The 22,615-nt window shown below is 31.2% G+C and overlaps 2 protein-coding genes across 2 annotated transcripts; one reads left to right on the forward strand and one right to left on the reverse strand.

Moving 5' to 3' along the window:
* Positions 1-4,543: 4,543 nt before the first annotated feature.
* On the forward strand, positions 4,544-8,718 carry LOC112733206 (brassinosteroid LRR receptor kinase). The gene has a single exon (XM_025782083.3). It carries the CDS (start codon positions 4,805-4,807, stop codon positions 8,384-8,386), a length of 3,582 nt encoding a protein of 1,193 aa, XP_025637868.1. The 5' UTR covers positions 4,544-4,804; the 3' UTR covers positions 8,387-8,718.
* Positions 8,719-17,516: 8,798 nt separating this feature from the next.
* Positions 17,517-20,442, reverse strand: LOC112733207 (uncharacterized). Its single transcript, XM_025782085.3, has 3 exons — positions 19,661-20,442; positions 19,203-19,430; positions 17,517-18,167 (listed from the first exon to the last, which is right to left on the reverse strand). The coding sequence occupies exons 1-3, from the start codon at positions 20,029-20,031 to the stop codon at positions 17,996-17,998; spliced, it is 771 nt and encodes a 256-aa protein (XP_025637870.1). The 5' UTR covers positions 20,032-20,442; the 3' UTR covers positions 17,517-17,995.
* Positions 20,443-22,615: the final 2,173 nt, after the last annotated feature.

Consider the following 22,615-nt stretch of genomic DNA (forward strand, 5'->3'; position numbering starts at 1 on the left):
GAATATCGCTCACTCTCTTTAAGATATTACTCTCTATGCTTTGACAGAGACCATATTGTAGCTTCACAAAAGTCATAATGCCTGAAATCACAAACAAAAACAGATTCTCACACATAAAACTCACATTCTTATGTGTATTTTCTATAATCTCACTGTTATAATATACCAATATATTTGCAAAATTCTCCATTACAGCACCAACACACTAAAATAACTCCTCACAATAAAATAAAATAATAACGAATTTTATATTTATAGACAGAATTTTCGGATAAATAAAAAAATACTCCATATATGACCTGCGTATTGAAATAACTTTCAACTAATATCTTACTCATAATAACATATCGCTTGCTATATCTTTTAACCCATTTTTAGTGTGTATTTCACTAACAAATTTTATATTAAAAAAATGAGCCTATTTTAATATTTTATTGAGTAAAAAAAAATAGTGCTCTCAAAAAAATAATTAAAGACAATATATGCCGAGAGGTAAAAAAAATGGAGTCAAATGTCAGCTTGTCCATTCTCTCTCGAACAGAAGAATGATTTCACCAAATAAAAGGAGAGTGAAACTGGATACACTTTTCCTTTGCATTTATTTTCGTGCCTCGCTTTAAGAAAAAACCTTAGTGCCCCGCTTTTCCCTCTCCAAAGTAAACGAGAAGTTTTAATTAGAGAGAAAAATAACATCAGCAACAATGATAGTTATATTTTGAGGAAGGAGCACTATAAGGAAGACAGGAACCACTATCAATCTTGGGAAAAGATTATTGAAAGTGATCCGATATATTCAAAGATAAGCTATAACTTTTATTATACAAGATGAGGTATAATTCGATCTTAATTGTTATTCATTAAAATTGATGAATTCAATGATAATTAGAATTTAACTAACTTATTTTTCAAAGATATATATTAATAATATATAATTTTTTGCTAAATTTTTAATATATTTAATGCATTATAAATATATAAAAAAATGTAATAATTTCTAGTCAAATATTACTTTTTATAGTATTTAAAATATGCTTTTAGAATATAGAATAACAAAACACTGATAATTATTATTACCTTAATGACCAAACGATTATAATATTATTAGTAAAAAAAGGTTATAAATTAAAATTAATATCATGATTAATCTTGTGTCTATAAAAACTACCTTTTATGCCGAACCCTAATCATTAAAGAGTTTCGACAAAAAAAACCTAACAAATTATAACTCGAAATCACCATCTTATTTTAATTAGGTACTCTATAAACAAAACTTTAAATAATAAATCACATTTTCTTATCACTCCAGAAATGTTACCACAGTTATTAACGCCATAATAGAAAAGATTTTCTAATTTTTATAATAGATTTTGTAATAGTCTTTTTCTAATTATTAATTTTACGATAGACATGAAAAAATACTATTATATGATTAATAAAAATTTTATTTTTAATTAATATTTAACTAAATTTTTAATATCAAAATTTAAATTCTAAATTCTAATAAAAAAGTAAAGTGTTGATAATTATTTTTGATATGTTAACTAGAGTAGTGTAATACGCAAAAATAAAATTTTCGGTGTGTAATATCTAGATATGGGATTTATAATTAATGTCAAAGAAATTGTTAGCATCGATTTGTAAGAAATTGTTATTAACAATCTGAGTGGAGAAAAAGAATAATCGGCTCAGACTCATAAACCCGATAATAATTAACACCTCTGTAAATAGTATAATCTTTAACTGTCTTTATCACGACTTCTCTAAAATTAAATTTTATTCTTATGACAAATTTACCACTTATGACCACAGGTAGATCTGCAATACCACCGCAAATTAAACATATTTAGACCATGCAATATATTAATATACAAATATAATATTTAAATAACTAATTCAGATGTGGTGCTCACGACTACAAACCTGCATTGGCATACTCTAAAAATTCTAGAGTATTCCAAAGCGCGCATGAAAGATGGATCTTCGAATGGTGCTTACTTACTAGTGCATTAGCCACGTGCTCTACGTCTAACTCAACGGTGCAGTTCGTTTGTTCTTCATCTGCATTGGAATCAACAAAATCGTAGTTGCCTTCATATTTCTCTTCGCTTTTACTGTTATAACTCTCCCAATCGAAATCATAGTCAGGTTCTGTGATCTTATTAGGTAATTGTTCGAACTCCACATACAACTCAATTATAGACACCAATGATTAGACTTGATAATAGATTGAGAACATCTCTTACAAACTTGTGTCATCATTTATGGACATTGTCTGAAATTGTACGAACCCACCAAATACTAATATAGGTCGTCTATATAAAATATTTGTCACTCTTTTTAGTATATGAGTAGGGCTGGTAATGGGTAGGGTAGGGTAGGGTTTGGACTCTATCCTAACCCTACCCGTGGGATGAAAATTTCATTAAAACTCTATCCTACCCTACTCACGGGTTGAGAATCTCTCAACCTTAACCCTACTCGCACCCTAAAATTTTAAACCCTATCCTACCTTACTGTACCCGCAGAAATATCAAATTTTTCAAAACAAATATAAAATTCAATAATTTTAAATTTCATACATATTAATAAAATAAAAAATAAAAAATAAAAAATAAAAATTAATACTCTAAATTACTAAATTAACTAACCAGTTTAGCGGTTGTTCACTTATTGCAAGTCTATTACATAAAGGAGGTTGTTGGTTCAACTCTCACCTCCTTCACATACCTGGACCGATCTCTACCCTACCCGCAGCAAGTCGGGTAGCCTATCCTATCCGAACGGATTGGGTCGGATTGGGTACCCGTGGATAAGATATCTATTGCCAGCAGCCCTATATATGAGGATCTATATTTTGACAAATATAATTCTTAAATTCATCGAACGAAACTGTAAAAAAAAAAAACAACTATACAAAAATTATTACACATAAATATTACACCTTCAAATATTTCTAATAAAATTTGACCATTATAATAAACTTTAAAACTAATATTATTATTCATTTGTTGATTATAAAAATCAAATTTTTATTTTGATAAATAAAATGAATTAATTAAACATTATATTCATAAAAAAAATCCATACATTTAAAATGGATAAAAAAAAGCAACGTTCAAAAAGAAGAAAAACAACAAGAATAGGTTCATAAAGAAAGAGAAAGAAAAGGAGGAGAAGAGATAGACAATCACTATAGGATTCACGAACTTTTTTTACATACAGAGGAGATTATAGAAATCGTTACTCATGTTTACAAATTAAATTTTTTTTAAATCTTGATAAAACAAATCGGCATTACCGATTTTATGGGGCTAATTTTTTTTTTTTTATATGACAGGAGTGTGTGAGTTGTGCTTGGTTATAGTGTATATAGGTGTGGGATAGAGAGAAATCGGACTGTCCAATTAATTTTTTTTTCTTAAAATCAAATCGGACCCTCCGTTTATACTTTTTATTTTTTTTTCTTAAACTGAACCGAACCCTCCGTTTACAATTTTTATTTTTTTTATTTTTTCTTAAAATGAAGAACGAACCCTACAAATTTTATTAAAAAATTATTTTTTTGTAAATCCCTTCTAATCGGACCGTCCAAATTCTTTGCTCTAAATTCTTCGGTCCGATTTCAGCCTCCTAACATCATATACAGAGAAAACATTCCTATTCTCCACAACGCTGTATCACCCTACACTTTCCTCCATATTAAAAATAAAAAGCGATTTTATGGTTGCAGAGATTTTAAAAAAATTTTGTCCTACTTCAAATTATTAGTCTCATTTTTTTTTTTGTCTTATTTTAAATTATTAGTCTTATTTTCAAAAATTTTTGGTCTTTACCTAAAATTATTAGTCACCATATTTTATGATATTAAAAACTTTTATATCAATGCATTATACTAAATTAATATAACATCAATATATTACACTCATCTGGTTGTAATATTCCAAAAAATTAGCCGTAAAGTGTTCATTAAAAATATTAATTAATATTACTGAATTATGTTGCCCCTGCCATTTCTTAAAAATAAATAAATAAATAAATATTCTTATAAGAGAAAAAGAAGAGCCTAAAATTGATAGGATTAGATATGTCACTGCATCACTGTATCTATGAAAGTGACATTGCATGTGACATGTGTCCACTCTTCAACTTGATAAATAACGAAATTTGGTAAGTGTTTCGGAAAAGAAGAGGCAAAGTTTAATGGTGCTGCTACTGCACTACAGCAACAGTCAAAGGTGCATTATCTCATGTTTGTTTATTTCCGTTTCACACGACGACGATATAAATTTAAAATTGCCTGTATATTTGCTATTAAATTATTATACCATGAATTATATTTTTAATTATCTAATATTAATTAATTTTAATATTTAAATTTATGATTTAGAATTAATAATATATAGTATAAAAAATTAAAATATAATTCAAAATTAAAAATAAATAAATAAATTTTAAAAAATAGTTAATATTAATAAAAAATAATTTCCGAACATTAGTCGTCATAATTTTTTATATATCCTCTCTTGCCAGTGAATTTTAATTTTCTGAGACCAGTTAATTTAATTAACTCACACAAGAGTATAGTTACCTTTTTCGTTCTTCCCTTTCTCTGAGTCTCTCAAAAGTGACTTTTCTCTCTCTCACTCTCTCTCAGCCCCTGAACCTGAAGCTCCCAGGCTCAGTCTCCAATGGCACACCTCATACCCTGAAACCAAAGAAAAAGTTGTCTCTGCCCACTCTCACACAGCCACATACTTACCACTCACACCCTCCATACACATAAAAGAAACCACCATACACCACCATGAACGGTCACCACCACCACTACTCACTCTTCTTCTTAACAACCACAATCACCTTCCTTTCCCTCCATTATCACCCCTCTGTTTCTTCTTCTTCAGAGGTGGAACAACTCATCAGGTTCAAAACCTCTCTCCCAAACCCATCACTCCTCCAAACGTGGCTCCCCTCCAACAACCCATGCTCCTTCACCGGAATCACCTGCACCCATTCCCACGTGACTTCCATAGACCTCAGCTCCCTCCCACTCTCCACCAACCTCACACTCGTCTCCGCCACCCTCCTCACCCTCCACAGCCTCATCTCTCTCACCCTCTCCTCCACCAAACTCTCCGCCTCCCTCCTCTCTCCACTTCCAACCTGCACCGCTTCCTTAACCACACTCGACCTCTCCCATAACGGCCTCAACGTCCAACTCAACCAACTCTTCAACTTCTTCGCTCCATGTTCCAACTTGCACCACCTCAACCTCTCCAACAACAACATCGTATCCACCGAAACCGTTACCAAGTCGTTGCAAAGTTCTTTGAATCTTTGGGTGTTGGACCTCTCTTACAACCAGCTTTCTGGTCCCGACGTTATGCCATGGATCGTCTCGTCCGGTTGCGATCCGATTCGTTACTTGGCTCTGAAAGGAAACAGGCTCACGGGAGAACTTGATTTTTCTGCTTGCCGGAACTTGCAGCGTTTGGACATTTCAGCAAACAACTTCTCTTCTCTTGTTCCTTCATTTCGGGAGTGCTCTGCTTTGGAGTACCTCGATATATCAGCAAACAAGTTTTCCGGCGACGTTGCCGGTGCTCTCTCCGGTTGCGGGAACCTCACCTACTTAAACGTTTCGAATAACCAGTTTTCCGGCGCGGTTCCGTTGCTTCCCGCCGGGAGCTTGCAGTTCCTCTATCTCTCTGGAAACAGTTTCTGGGGGGAGATCCCGGTGAAGGTCGCCGGGCTGTGTTCGAGCCTCGTGGAGCTTGATATCTCGTCGAACAACCTCACCGGCACAATTCCGATTGAACTTAGCGATTGTTCTTTGTTGAATTCACTTGTTCTATCCCGGAACAAGCTTTCCGGCGAGTTTCCGGTGGAGACCTTCGCCGGTATGAGTAACCTGAAGAAGCTCTCTGTTTCTTTCAACGAGTTTTCAGGTCCCTTGCCACAGTCACTGTCGAAATTGGCGAGTTTGGAGTCGCTGCATATGAGTTCTAACAACTTTTCAGGTTCAATTCCAAGAGGACTTTGCGATTATCCTGGGAATATTTTGAAGGAACTGTTCTTGCCAAATAACATGTTATCAGGTTCTATTCCATCCACAATCAGCAATTGTTCTCAGCTTGTTTCGTTGGATTTGAGTTTTAACTACTTTAAGGGCACCATCCCTTCAAGTTTAGGATCCCTCTCGGAACTCCGCGATTTGATCCTTTGGATGAACATGCTCACTGGGGAGATACCACAAGAGTTAACGAATGTTAAGCCTCTTGAGAATTTAATTCTTGATTTCAATGAGTTGAGTGGTGAGATTCCTTCTGGCCTAAGCAACTGTGGTAACTTGAGTTGGCTCTCTCTTTCAAATAACCGTCTGACAGGGGAGATTCCGGCCTCTATTGGCCGGCTCTCGAAGCTCGCTATACTTAAGCTGAGTAATAACTCGTTGTCTGGGAGGATTCCGCCGGAGCTTGGTGATTGTCACAGCTTGATATGGTTGGATTTGAATACTAATTCGCTGACCGGTTCGGTTCCTGCCGAGTTGTTCAAACAATCTGGCAAGATAGCCGTTAACTTCATCAGCGGGAAGACTTTTGTGTACATAAAGAACGATGGCAGTAAGATGTTCCACGGGGCAGGGAGTTTGCTGGAATTTGCAGGGATCAGGCAGGAGCAGCTGAACCGGATTTCGAGTAGGAACTCGTGGAATGTGACCAGGGTTTATCAAGGTAGCTTAGGTAAGCTCTTGCCACCAACTTTTAACAACAACGGTTCAATGATTTTCTTGGATGTTTCGCACAATATGCTCTCTGGTAGTATTCCTAAGGAGATTGGTAGCATGAACTACTTATACATTTTATATATGGGTCACAACAATATATCCGGGAACATCCCACAAGATCTTGGAATGTTGAAGAATCTTGGCATTCTTGATCTCTCTAGTAACAGGCTTGAAGGACGGATTCCTGAAAGCTTGGCAGGCCTCTCGTTTCTCACGGAGATAGATTTGTCCAACAACTTTCTCTCCGGACTGGTTCCCTCGTCGGGACAATTCTATACTTTCCCGGCTAGCAGATTCCTCAACAATTCCGGACTCTGCGGTGTTCCTCTGGCTCCGTGTAAGGACGACTCTGCATCCGGCGCCAATGGACAGCGGCACAAGTCTCATAGAAGACAGGTTACACTTGTAGGGAATGTGGCCATGGGATTGCTATCCTCGCTCTTCTGCCTCTTTGTTTTGGTTATAATCGCCATCGAGACGCGAAAAAGGAGGAAGAAGAAGGAGCCTGCGCTTGATTTCTACGTTGACAGTCGATCTCATTCGGGGACGGCCAATGCAGGGTGGAAGATGATTACCGCTCGCGAAGCACTCAGCATAAATCTTGAAACATTTGAGCAGCGGCCGCTTCGGAAGCTCACATTCGCGGATCTTTTAGAAGCTACCAATGGATTCCATGATGACAGCATCATCGGCTCGGGAGGTTTCGGCGTGGTGTATAAGGCCCAATTGAAGGATGGAAGTGTTGTGGCCATCAAGAAACTGATCCATATCAGTGGACAAGGGGACAGAGAATTCACTGCGGAAATGGAAACAATAGGGAGAATTAAACACAAGAATCTGGTTCCTCTACTCGGTTACTGCAAGGTCGGGGAGGAGAGGCTATTGGTTTATGAATACATGAAGTATGGGAGCCTGGATATTTTGCATGACCAGAAGAAAGCAGGGATCAAGCTGAATTGGGCGGCCAGGAAGAAAATTGCGGTGGGAGCAGCCAGAGGATTAGCTTTTCTTCACCATACTTGTAACCCAAACATCATTCATAGAGACATGAAATCAAGCAATGTGTTGCTTGATGAAAATTTGGAAGCCAGAGTTGCTGATTTTGGAATGGCTAGGCTTATGAGTAACGTGGATACACATTTGAGTGTCAGCACACTGGCCGGAACACCCGGCTATGTTCCACCCGAATACTATCACAGCTTTCGCTGTTCCACTCATGGCGATGTCTATAGCTTTGGCGTGGTTCTGTTGGAGCTTCTTACGGGGAAGAAGGCCACGGATTCAACTGATTTTGGCGATGACAACCTTGTGGGGTGGGTTAAACAGCATGCCAAACTCAAGAAAAGTGATGTGTTTGATCCTGAACTCAGGAAAGAGGATCCTTGCCCTGAACTTGAGCTTGTGCAGTATTTAAACGTTGCCTTTGCTTGCTTGGATTATCGGCCGCGGCGGCGTCCCAATATGATTCAAGTCTTGGTTATGTTTAAAGAAATCCAAGCAGGGTCAGGTATGGATTCACAGTCTACTATAGGTACTGAAGATGTGTGCTTTGATTCAGTTGAAATGGTAGATATGAGCATAAAAGAAGCTCCTGATTCCTGAATTAAGCAAAGCTTTTTAGCTTTAGGCAACAACAAATATAATTCAGTAACATTCAAGAGAGGATTCTTTATGGGGGGCAAATGAAAAAAGAAGGAATGAAGATGATGCAACTCCCCAAGATTTTTTTCCTTCTTTCCCGCTTCAAATTTTTAAGGGATAGAAGGGAATTAGCTTGAGTCTCTACCATTTGATGTGTGTTATTATGTTATTACTTCATGGGAAAAGGTGATTAATTAACCTCTGATAAGTATTGTATTTGTATATAGTTAGCTTCATGACTGTTTCATTGATCTTTTGGCCCTTCCTTGAAATGTTACATCTGGTTTCACTAACTTTTCTTCAACTAAAACGTTTGCTCCAGTGTGCATTCTGATTTGCTAGGTCACAACATTTCTTCAAATAAGAAAAACACAAAATAAATAATAACAAAATGTTTTAGCTACTTTCCAAAACAGATTTGTATCTTTTACAAAGTTGAACTTCCCTTAAACATACTGATTGAACCATCTTTGAACAGAGTCAATCCTCATTCAGTCATATATCTGAAAACCTTTTACATAAATTATTTAGATCTTTTTTCTCTCTCATAAGTATAAAGAATCTTCAACTGACACATGAAATTAAAAAAAAAAAGAATAAGAAAAAAAACATTCAGCTGATGAATGATTGCTTGTTTTTGATTCAAAGAGAAAGATGAAAATGGCAGAAATGAATAGATTTTGTCTGTTCTCATGCACGTACTATGCTTTCCACGTGAATATGGACCACATATGCTGTAAATTATTTACTTTCCCAGTGACTGAGACAATGCGTCCTTGTAGGACTAGTGGCGACCCACCTCCTATTGTGTTTGAAAAATCTTATCCCAGAATGTCCTCATATTGTAACACAACCTTCTTCTATCATTACGTATGAATTATGTGCTTCATTATTATGAATATTATCCCATCACACACTCATTAAGTCATTATACATCCAACTTTTCAGTATAATTACTGTTATTATCTAGAAAAACCTTATTTTAATAAAGCCTAGATATAGGATTCTAATAAAATCAAATCATGGTGCTTATTATTGTGTTGGTCAACATACAAAAATGTGTTATAATTTTCAATCTAACAATAAGGATCCAATCCAATAACAATAATCCACTATTAATTATATTTTTATCTATATATCTATCTAACTATCTATCAATTTAATGGTCTTATCGTATAAAGCTTCAACACAGAAGAATCTGTTCCTGATTCTATCATGACGGTAATATGAAGTAAGGTTACATAATAATGAAAATGAAAAAAAGCTGGACAATAATGGTGGCAATAATAGAGGTGCTCACTTGTCATATACATGGTGATGAAAACAGTGAAAAGTACGCACGAAATGTGGTTGTTTTATGTGTTTGTTTGTTTTTTTATTCACTGAGATTGCACTTGAAGGTTCGAAGAAATAATAATACATCTGATGAACCAAGACCAAGATGTACCCTACTATTTACCTACCCTCTCTCTCAGACATTAAATACTTTATTTCCTTCCGTGACCGTGAACCTCCATGTCCTTCATAACATGGATACATGTTCATCATTCATCGACTTAATCAATGTTGTATTGTTTCTTTCTTCTATCTTACCTTGTTAACTTCAGTTTTGTGTTCCTTCGTCATTTTCTTTTGCAAAACTCCTGTCTTTTCCTGTTCCCTTGTCTAGGTTGCAAGTTACATCTCTCAATTTGCTTTTATATACTTTATAATATTTGTGAAAATTTTTAGCATCCAATAATGTTTGCATTATTTTTACCACTCATCATCATGCATGTGACTCATCCGATCCGGACAAGGACAATAATAGATAAAATAAACTAATTAAATAACTTAATTAGATAAAATATATTTCTAAATTTAGTTTAGATGTAGACCACTTACTTAAATTATATATTATTTTAGTTTCGATTCAAAATTCTCACTGTTGTTTTTTTTTTTTAATCAATGGTACGATGCATGATATTTAATTTCTAACTTGTATTTTTACCCGTAATAACATTACTGGAATATAAATCTTTTAAAACTACGTCAGCTTTATCTTGATATTATAGATTATAACACAAGATTTATAGAATCAAAATAATTTTATAAAAAAGGTCGTAGAAAACAAAAGTCTCCATTGACTAAGAATACCAGAATCTCCGTAAATAAAAAAATAAAATAATAAGATTTTTAGTTATTATTTTCATACGAAAGAGTTTAATTTTTTACTAATAATTAATTTTAATATTTGTTATCTAAAATTTGAAAAATTTTAACGTATATACTTTTATATTTGATTGTTATATCTGTTATACAAATAAAAATAATTAATTTTTATGCTTCTTGTTTAAAATTAATTTTTTTCTTTATGTATATAAAAATATAATTAGATATTAGCATAAAAATTATATTGATAGTTATAAAATTAACTCAAAATTATTTTTTTAACAATTGAATCTTATTTCTAATTTTTAATCACAATATTAATATTCTCTTCAAATTATATGTAATAAATATTTGAAAGAAGAGAAATGAAAAAAATATATAGATTAAAAAGATAAGTGGTGAAAACTTAAAAAAAAAAAACTAAAAAATATGTATATAATATTAATATTTTTATTTGAATTATATTATTTTGTTAATTTTATTTTATGTAAAACAGAAAAATAGAGAAAAATAGAAAATAAGAGAAAAGAGAGAAAAATATAAAGAAAAATGAGAGAGGGAGTTTGTTAATTTTAGAAGAAAAAATTTTATTTTAATTGTAATGAAAAAATATTTGATGACATATTTTAATTTGTCAAATTACTAATATAAAATATAAATTATAAGTTATATATAGAATGTGAAGGATAAATAGAAATAGAAAAGGAAGAGAAGTAGATGAGAAAATATAAGAAGGAAGTTGATTAATTTTGGAGAGAAATATTTTCTCTCAATTTTATTAAAAAAGTGTCATGTGACGACAGATTTTGGTTATTAAATTAGTTAGTAATATATAATATATAATATAGTTATATTTTAATTTTAATTTTAATTTAATTTTAATGCAATTAGAGAGAATATTGTATTGTATATTTTTATTGTCAAATTTGTAATTAGTTATTGATAATGATATATAAGAGAGATAGAGTAAGTGAAAAAATAGAAAAAAAAATCTTTAATTTCAGAAAAAAATGATTTTAGTTATAATAAAAAATATAACATATATCACATCTTAATTTAAAATTAATAATATATATAATAGATTCTCTATTGTTCCTTTTTGATCCCTAGTGCACAGAAGACAATAGTACTGAGCAGAAAAATCAATCACGCGAAGAAATTTGGAATTGAAGAAAAGGAAAATCGAAATGTACCTTTCGGTTTTATGTAGTCGATTATTGCAGATCATATGATTTAGTTAAGTTGTCGTATCCCAAACTATTAGTCCTCTGAAGCGTGATGAATCCTAGCCATGTGAAAAAAATAGCCTTGTACAGTTAAAATATAACTTAAACAGTATTGTTGACCCAAAACTTGCAGTCTTTGATCATTTTTTCCGGGTAAACGGCAAGACAGCTTTCTTAATATGGATCTTTTTAGTAAATATCCATCTTTAACTCCTCCGGAATAAATACTATTTTGAGAAAATAAAATTTAAAAAAATATCTAATAAAAAATTAATAAAAATAATTAAAATTAATAAATATTAAATAAAATAAGTTTGATTTTTTTTATAGCATATTAAATTTAAAATATATAAATAATAACACTACAAGACGTAGGAGTTTTATTGACAGTCGACGGCCAAGATATTAGTAATTAATTTTATGTTTAATTATTCTTTTAGTTCTTATAGTTTTATACTTTTACTAAATTTATAATTAGACCACTGTATTTTTTTTCTTTTTAATTGGATCCTTATACTATTTTTAATTTTATAATTAGATTCTTATTAGTGTAAAATATATTAGAGTTATAGAATATCTTTCTACAAATTAAAGGTATTTATAATTAAAAAATAAATTAGATCTTTGATCACATTTTTTTAGAAGAATATTTTACTAATTATAATATTTTTAACACGAAAAAGACTTAATTAGAAAATTAAAAATATAGAATACCTAATTACAAATTTAATAAAATTATAGAGACCAATAAAATAATTAAACTTTAAATTTATCGACAATTGTATCATCGATAAAAGAGATTGGACAAAATTGACTTTGAAATATCCAACAAATATTATAGCGACAGTCTCAAACTGTCGATAATAATAAAATAATAATAGCGACGGCAAATAGCTAAGTCCTTTTTCACTAATATGACCAAGTCTTCTATGCCACAAGTTACAAACTTCTTTACTTTCAATCGTATTCACACTATCTTTTGCAATCATGGCATGCATCACATACAAACTTGAAGTACCTTTTTCTCAAGCCACCACTAAGTTGCTTTTAATAAGCTTCCATTGTCCAAAGCCGAAAGTGTTTACAAAGCCTTCATTATCAAGCCTTTTAACTGAAACCAAATTCAAGCGAACATCTGGAGCGTGTCTAACATCTTTGAGTAGCAGTTTCATTTTCATATTAGTCTCAAGACAAACATCTCCTACACCAATAACTTTGGCCAATCGCCATCATTATCCATCTTAAGTACTCCAAAATTACCTGGAGTATAAGAAGTGAAGAACTCCTTCTTCGGTGTAACATGTATTGAGGCGCCACTATCAATTACCCAGTTGAACTCATCATCAGAAATAAGATTGACCTTGTACTCATAATCAGCAATATCAATAGTAAGAAGATCATCTGAAATAGAAGATACACGATCATTACCACTATCATACTTCTTTTCTTGCTTACCTTTGTTTTTCTTTTTCCAAAGATAGCAATATTTTTTAACGTGACCCATTTTGTGACAGTAGTGACATTCAACATTCTTGTATCTTCCCTTGGATTTGCTCCTGTTTTTACCTCTACCCTTTAGAACTCTATTCTGATTTCTCCCCCTGGTTTCAGTGACTAACATTTCAGAGTGTGACGAAGAATTCTGCGTCTTCCTTCTCATCTCTTCATTTAAAATGCCACCTTTAACAAGTTGCATTCTCACTTTACCATTCGGAGCAGAATTAGTAAGAGAGATACGAAATGTCTCCAAGAATCTGGTAGAGTATTTAGCAACCACAATCCTTGAATCTCATCTTCAAACTTGATTCTCATGCTTGACAACTGATCCAGAACTCTTTGAAACTCATTCAAGTGATCTAATACTTGTGACCCCTCCTTGTATCTCAAATTCATCAATATATTCAACAAGTACAATTTATTATTGCCAGACTTGGAAGCATACAAGGATTCAATTTGATTCCACAAAGCCCTAGCATGAGTCTCATTAGCAATGTGATTATAAACATTATATCATCCACCCATTGCCTAATAAAACCACAAACTTGTTGGTGTTCAAACTCCCATTCTTCATCTGTTTTAGATTCTGGTTTTTGTGTAGAAAATACGGGTAAATGTAGATTTTTGACAAACAACAAATCTTTCATTTTGACCTTCCATAGAGGTAATTAGTGACATTCAAACTTATCATTCTATTAGAATTATTTGCCTCCATCTTTCAAGCAAGTTATAACCAAATACCCAAAACTGAGCTCTAATACCAATTAAAAGGAATAAAACACAATTTCCTACTTGCAAGAATTAGAGGAGCAACAATATCCACTCACAACAAGTATTAACACCAGCACAATAATACCCAATAGCAGCGGAAAAATCACATAAACCAGAAATTAGAAACAAGCTAACACACCAAGATTTTTAACGTGGAAAACCTCTTTAATGAGAGAAGTAAAAACCACGAGTCACCAAGACCAGGATATAGCTTCAGTATGATGAAAATTAGGATACAAGAGAGTCACAAATTACTGCACAAAACATGCATACAACAAGCCAAACAATCCAAGTTTCAAAGCTTTCAAAACAAGAACAAGAAGATGAAAATACCACAAAAAACAGAGCTACTGTGCGTGGTCAATATCTCTAGCTACAGACATCAAATTGAAGATCCAAACAGTGAAATCGAAGAACCAGATGTGTAGAACACACTGTCCAAATTTGAACTCGATCCAACGGTTAACGAATCTGCAGCGACAAATTTACAGAGGCAGCTTTGTGTATGTGCGAAAATAACTTTCTCTCTTCTTTTCTCTCCGTGTTTGGTGTTCTCCTTTCCAAACGACCTCTCTCACTCAACCCTAACTCACCTCAGCCACTTCAACTACTCATGAGCTTATATACTAACATTTAGGCTTTTTTTCCACATAAAAAGAGAGCCTAAAAAACCCAACACAAACTACTAGTAATATTCATTCACCCACAAGTTTTGATTATTAATTTACTAACACACATCCGTCAGTAATACCCTAATGTTATAATAATTTAATTTTAAAATTAAGTAACTATTAAATTACATTTACCCATAGACTACGGCCAGACCGTCATTAATTACTTTATTTTTATTATACAAAAAAAAATATTTTATTTGTTGCAGACCGTCTAAACTAGTTAAATACCGATGGCACAGGAGTCAATAATGAGAAGAGTCAGCAAAATTAGCGTACACCAATCAATGTCAAATGTTATTGATGGCCAAGACGTCAGTAAATAAATTTTCTAAAAGAAAATAAAACACGTCCATATTTAGTGACGCTTGACGTTATTTCCAACAGCATAGTAGTAGTGTAAAATGACTACGTAGTAGTGTAAAATGACTTTAAAATATATTATTTTTGACAAATTGAATCAAATATTTAATAAATTTACTTATATTCCTATGTATTTTTGTTCATTTCATCAAGGTTTCATCATTTATATCTTTTAAAATTCATTTGGTAAAAATGATAAACTTTTGAGGTTGTAAAATAGTTATTTAGTTTTTGGGTAAAGTATATTTTTTGTTATTGAAGTTTAGTAAAAGTTTTAAAAATATTTTTAAATTTCATTTTGTTTCAATTTTGTCTCAAAAGTTTTCGATTTGCATCAAATATACCTCCGATAACTAAATTTTAAAAAAATTTAAAACCAATCTAACGAAAATGTATGAAAATATAATTATGCTTGATTTGTTTGTGTTGGAAGATTGTTCTTATGAAACTATCGTTGTATTGGTCTTAAAATTTTTGAAAAATTAGCTGCCAGAGATATAGTTGATGCAAATCGAAAATTTTTGGGACAAAATTAAAATAAAATAAAACTTAAAGATATTTTTAAAATTTTTACCAAAATTTAAGGACAAAAATTATATTTTAACTTTATTTTTTTTAATATCCAATATTTGAATATGAGTCATTAATTAAAATAATTAAAATGCTATGTACTATCGAAAAATTAGTTATAATATATTTATATATAAATATATGTAATTTAATTTATTTATAATATTTATTTTATATTTAATATAGTTTTAATATACGTCAACTCATCAAGCATGGTGGTAAAAAAAATATGCATCTTTTACTCTCTCGACCATGTCTTTGTATAGAAAAGATAAAAAGCGAAAAAGTTATGCTAGGTAATCAATAACTTTTTTAAACAACTACCAATTAAATTAAAACATACTACACTTCTAAATTATTTACCTAAATCTTAATATTAGAATAACTATCTGCACACCTAATAAAATGAACATCCGATATATCTATTGTTTACATTATTTAATATTTTTATTATCTATCTATACTTTTCAAATATTTTTACAAAGGCTCGGAACAATTTGAGCTACGACAAATGAACAGCAATACAGCAGAGTTTGCTATTTATTTAAAAAAGAAGAATTGAGAACGTTAAAGAAACAGTTGGAGATGGAAAATGGGATTGGGAGGCACGGGTATGAGAAGGACGGGTGAAATGGTCATCTTGTGGGTGTCGGAGAGCTTACCCTACTATGGTGGCCCCCTTCAGTGCCATCAGTTTCTTGTCTCCTCCTCCCTCTTGCAACAGCTACACCGCTTTCATCTTTATCATATTCTTTTTTTTTTTTTTGGTGTTTATCACATTCATTCATCTCCATTATAACGTTTTCAGATTGAGGAAAAAAAAACAGAGAAGTAACGGATCCACCAATCTCAATGCTTACGGCGTAACTAATTTATAAAACGAAGACCAACAAAATCAAGAACCGAATAAAAAATTAAAAATATTAAGCCGGTAAATATTGGGCCTAATTGAATGAGAAAAACGGGTAAAATGGAGAAAAAAAGGCCCAAGGGGCCGAACCAAACAACAAATTATCATTTTTTTTATGTGCCTTTTAAAAATATATATTAAGTATTGTTGTTTTACAAAACTTTTTTTTCCCTACCGAAAACAATTTTTTTCTTGTGACTGACCAAATTTTTTTTCAATAATCAATAAACATCATTTCCAAGTCTCTTATAATAATAATAATAATAATAATAATAATAATAATAATAATAATAATAATAATAATAATAAAAGACTTTTTAATCCAACAGACAAGTATTATTACTTTATCTAAAATTATAAAAATAAATGCTAAGAGACTAATATTTTTTATATAAAAAGTAGAGAATCTGATGATATTAGTTTAATTAATGTACTATTAGTATAAAATAATTTTACACATGTTAATCAATTATATATCACCAAATCAGTAAAAATAATTATTTTTTACATTAACGATATAAATGATTATCTACAAAAATAAATGTAATTAGACTAATATGTAAAATATTTTATTCAATATATCAAAATTAAACTTTAATACTAATATTTGAAATTTATTTTATATAAAAAGTAGTGAAACCAAATCATTTTGAGCAAGCTGAGTGAGCGTGTCTAAAAATTTTCCTTAATTATATTCAAATACTAATTCTTTTGTGTGATTGTGTGTGTCTTGGTTTTGAGCGAGGGAGATGAAGTGAGATATATTCATGCAAGGATGAAAGCTTTGCAAAAGCTTACTCGTTTAAGTTAGACTCGCACGGTATATAATCTGAATTTTCAGAATAATTCCTGTTACCGGATCGGACCTCATAACGATTATAGTGTAACTAGATAGGCAGGTATATAAACAAGTTATAATGATCGATCTAAAATTCTAATCAAATATGTCTTTGCTTCAGCCGTAGTTACATAAATAGAAGAAGCCCATCAGAAAAGTAGGGCAACTTACGAATTCACTGGTATCTTACTTCTTTTATAAAACACCAAGATATATTACTACATCCATGTTAAGTAATTATAAAAAGTAGACACAAATCAAGCACACTGGTATGGTATGTGCTTGGAATAAGGGATGAAAATGGAAGGAGTGGGTATATATATATATATATATATATATATGGAGAAGAGTATATACATGTGCATGCATCCATAAAATCCAAAAACATGGACATTATATGGTCAGTTTTTTCTCTTCACCAATTCCCTCTCTACCTACTCCAATTTCATCTCTACCAAGCACACCCTTTGGAAGCTACACATATAAAAATATGCAACGTACAACATTCATCATATTATAAGTTATAAATATAAATTTTGATGTTGGTGTTGATGATCATCGTATATATGACTACTACCAGAAGAAGTTGGTAAGTTGAGAGGGAGGTTGAGAGTCTTCAAGATCATTGGATGGAGTGTGTGCATGTCTTCCTTCGTATGTTGTTATCACCATTCTTGGATCCTCAGCTAAGCGCTCCACACGTTTCTTTACGCGACAATTGTCTTGTGTGCAACGGTAGTAGCTTCTGCACATGCATCGTAAACATGCTTCTTCAATCATTATTCTTACTATTAATTCATCTTTATGTCAAATAATTAATGGCCAAAGTCTTAATTGAATTAAGAAAATATATATGGCATGCATGTGCCAATAATTGTGGTATGTATTAGTCACACTACTAAACAAATCTTCATGATGCTAAAGTAATAAGTGGGTACTGCAGATTGAATCATTTCACTCTTTTTGAGTGTTCTCGTTTTCCATAGTAAGAAATCATGAAGGCACACGAAAAATGTTATGATGAAGACTTGGTTAATTATGGGGTTTCTATAGTGCATCAGGGAAATATATAGCACCATGAATTAATATTAGTGTGAAGGAAAACAAATTTTGAATTTGAATAATGAGCTTCATTACATTTAAGCAAAAATTAGACTAAACAATATCTAATAACAGCAATGATTAACGGTGGAGACTTACGTATACTTTTTTTTATGTGAAGTTAATAATTATAAATTATTAGATAATTTAACATGTTTGATTATTAACTATTTTTAACTATCAATTTTATAGAAAGAGTAATGCATGCTAACTTTTCACCATGAGTAATAATAACTCTTTCTATTCTCATTCTGTCCTTAGCAAAAATTCTTTATGTTCCATGCTTTTCTTTTCCTCCCTCAAACTTGACATAAAGTGAAAAATCTTGCTTTAATAATTATTGTTGTCATCCCCACACATTATTCAAGAAAACTAAAATCTTCCCAAAACCCAGAAGCTAGCCTCAAAGCCAATGTGCGTGGGTGAAGACTGATATAAAAAAAAAAAAAAAGCAATAATGTGATAGGGGTGTGGGGAAGATTGGAGAGAGAATGAATCAGCATTTAGTATATAAAACATGTGTTGGTGTATAGTACAATGGCTACAAGGTTTAAACAGGAAAATTAAATAAACTAGCATGTATTAATCTATTATTATTGTTTCAACTTTGTATACTAAAGCAAAAACAAGAAGAGAAAAACTTTGAACCACAATAGCATTAATAAAAAACGGTATGTACCTGGGATGCTGTGTGTTCTTGACCACTTTTTGACCGTACTTCCTCCATTTGTAGCCATCGTCCAAGACATCTACATCGCTCATAGTCTTGAAGCAAAACCTAGGCTCTCTAACCTTTCTTCTTCCCTTGATTTTCTTCATCTTAATGGTAGGAACCCCCACATGATGATGATGATTATCTACTACATTTCTTTTACTGCTGAAGCAATCAGGTACTTCTCCCGTTGCCCTATATGAAAACCAAACCCGTGACTCACTATCTCTATACATATAATTAAATATTTAGTTAGGGTACAATTACGTTATCTCATTTTCCAAAAATAGTTTATCAACAAGGAAAAAACAACTTGAAGAAAAGAAAGACAGCTTTTCATGATAAAAAGGGATTATTTTCCAAAAATACAAAACAAATTAACAGCCTGCATGAGAATGAAATAAAACTAGGTTTAATTTTCTCACCATGGATTACTTATACTGGATCTGTTCAAAGATAGGAACTGAGGTCCAAGAAAAGTGGTAGAGGTGAGGTCCAATCCTGATTTTTGTTGCGCATCAGTTGCGAGTAGGGTTTCAGCGGTTAGGTTTGATGTTGAATCAGCTTGATCAGATGCAAGTGAATTTGGAGATAATATCGAAGAGAAGGGTTTCAATAACGAGTAGCAGGGTTGTTGTTGATTGCATCCCAAAGGAGACGTAGGGAAGATCATGTTTGTTGGTAGAAGAGGAAGAAATCCCATTTCTGTAGCCATATTCTCATTATCATGATCTTGCTCCCCAAATAAGCTTTGGTTATTAACCATAGTTTGTGAAGTTGTTGTTGTTGACATCATAATAATAACTCCTACTTATTACTATTAGTACCAAGATATATATATAGAAAGATGATGATGATCTTTGTGAGCAGCAAGAATGTTTTTTTCTCTCTCTATTTTTGGAAGCTATTACACTATAACTTATAGTGTTTACAAAACCCAATAACTTTCCCTTTTGCTCTTTGCCCCTCTTCTCTCTCTCTTTCTAAACATGTGATGGGGGAATTGATAATCTCTTGGATATAGAATAAAACAAACAAATAGCTGAAAATGTTGAAAAAGGGAAAGCGAAAAATATGCTAAAAAGTGAAGAAAGACAATAGGAAAGAAGAGAGACTTTTCGTGTAGTATAGCATACCTTTATTTATTTATTTTTCAATTTACAATGGAAGCTATCAGTTTGTCCTCAAGTCGTAGTATAGTGATGCCACTGTTCGTGTGTGTGCTAATAATAATAAAAAGCTTCTGGGAAAAACTGGTTAGTGGAATTTCACTGTGCCATGGAGGTCAACAATAGACGACAAAAATTTATCAAAAATATTATTTATATACTAAAATTAATTATTAATATATTTATATATAAATATATATGTAGTTTAATTTATTTTTAATATGTATTTATATTTTAATATATATTTTATATTAATAATTGATTTTAAAAGTTAATTTTAGTATATATATATAATATAGTTAAAATTTCATAGTGTTTGCCCTCAAAATCTGTATGAAACTTCTATGCAACATCCTCCCCTATGTTGTTACTGTAGAATTGTAGATTATTATTATATCAGAAGAATATTAAAAAATATAAACTAAAAATATATAAAATTATTAGACTAAAAAAAATTATATTAATAATTTTCTTTTATTTTTTTAGTTTTTTTTTTCGTTATTTAATATGGGCAAAAGCAAAAGCCTAATATTAATGATGAGTGCACAATAATAGAGATAGATACATAGAATCAAATGTATATATAAGTGATGAAAAAAATTAATCCATCATATATTCATCATCAATTCAATGTAAAGTATCTATATATCTATCACTTTCTCCGGTGTTTGTTTATTACTAAGATCATTTTTATTATAAAAATATTTCTTTTCTGGGGGACCAATTCATATATTGAATGTAAATATTATTCATTTAATATATAAATTATATATTGGATGCATTTCTCTCTCTGCTGCATCGGCGGTGAAGCATCATTATGGTGGGTGATTGCTCGTTTGACTTTTGGGATCAAAAAAGCTTCTTGCCTTTCTCATATCCCTTTTGCTCTTTTAACTTTCTAAACTCGAACTAACCCCACATTCACCTACCTTTTTTCTCAAATTCCAAAACCCCAAACTTATAATATTGTTATCATCTCATATGAATTAATTAAGAGGGTGACAACCATGATTAATTACTTCATATTCTTTTGTCATGCCTAAAAATTTGTGGACCATCTGGACAATTGAAAGCGTCTAGTTTATCTACCGTTCAAGAATTTAGCCACAATATATAATAATTCAGTTAATAATAATTATGTTCTCTTTTTGTTACTTGTCATTAACTAATAAGCACATAAAATGATGAAGTACATTTTTTGTAGAAACTGATGAGTGAAGTAAAAAGTATAGCTATTGAGTAAGAAATCTTACAATTAAGTAGATTATTAGATGATTATATACACATAAGTAGCAAAGCCAAAGTGACAAATATAATTACTTTTTGAACTCTAGGAGTCTACATTACAGTGTTTGTTACCCCTTCTTTGTTGGTTTGTTGGTATTCCCAAAAAAAAAAAGCAGCTATTTCATCTTGTAACTCTTACATTAATTTAACAAGGTGTTTTACGTGGTACCTATTATTTTACTATGTCTATGATGACTACAAAGAAGTGCCAAACCTGATTTTTCTAAAGAAACTTTGAATTAATGGTTAAGGTAAACATTTTAAACGAAAATTTGGAGAAAATAAATTTTTTATGCTAAAAAATAAAGAAAAAATAGATATTAGCACATCATTTATAAATGTTGAAATATACATAAGTTAAATTTTTTGGATTTGAGAAGACAGATTATCGTAGCAAATAAAAATTAAATTATATTTAAAATTAAAATAAATTTTTGTTTATATTTATAAATACTAAAAATCCACAAACACTAGAATTTTAAACCCATATAAAAAATAAATAAAAAAAATAAAAATCCTTTTATAAAATTAATTTGGTTTTAAAAAATAAAAATAATTAAATTTAATTAACATGAATAATTTGAAAAAAAATTCTTTTTATATAAACAAAAATATAGAATAATTACCAAAATTAATCATTGGGCATTTTAAAATAAGAGACTTTAGTATCTTAGATTTTAAAATAGATAAAACAGTCTCCAACATTTATTTTTATTAAACGATCTAGTTTTTCTCCAATTTGATTCGAAGAGTAAAGTATAAAACTGTCTCTAAAAATTTAAAAGTAATATTTAAAAATTTTAATAATCATTTTGATTAAAAGAATCAAATTAAAAGAAGACTATATTATCTAACAAAAAAGTAAACATTATAGATTATTTTGTGAATTTTGAAACTTAGAAGATTCAAATCTTTAAAATTAAA

The sequence above is a fragment of the Arachis hypogaea genome, chromosome 13, assembly GCF_003086295.3.
Source record: "Arachis hypogaea cultivar Tifrunner chromosome 13, arahy.Tifrunner.gnm2.J5K5, whole genome shotgun sequence".
Classification (NCBI taxonomy): Eukaryota; Viridiplantae; Streptophyta; class Magnoliopsida; order Fabales; family Fabaceae; genus Arachis; species Arachis hypogaea.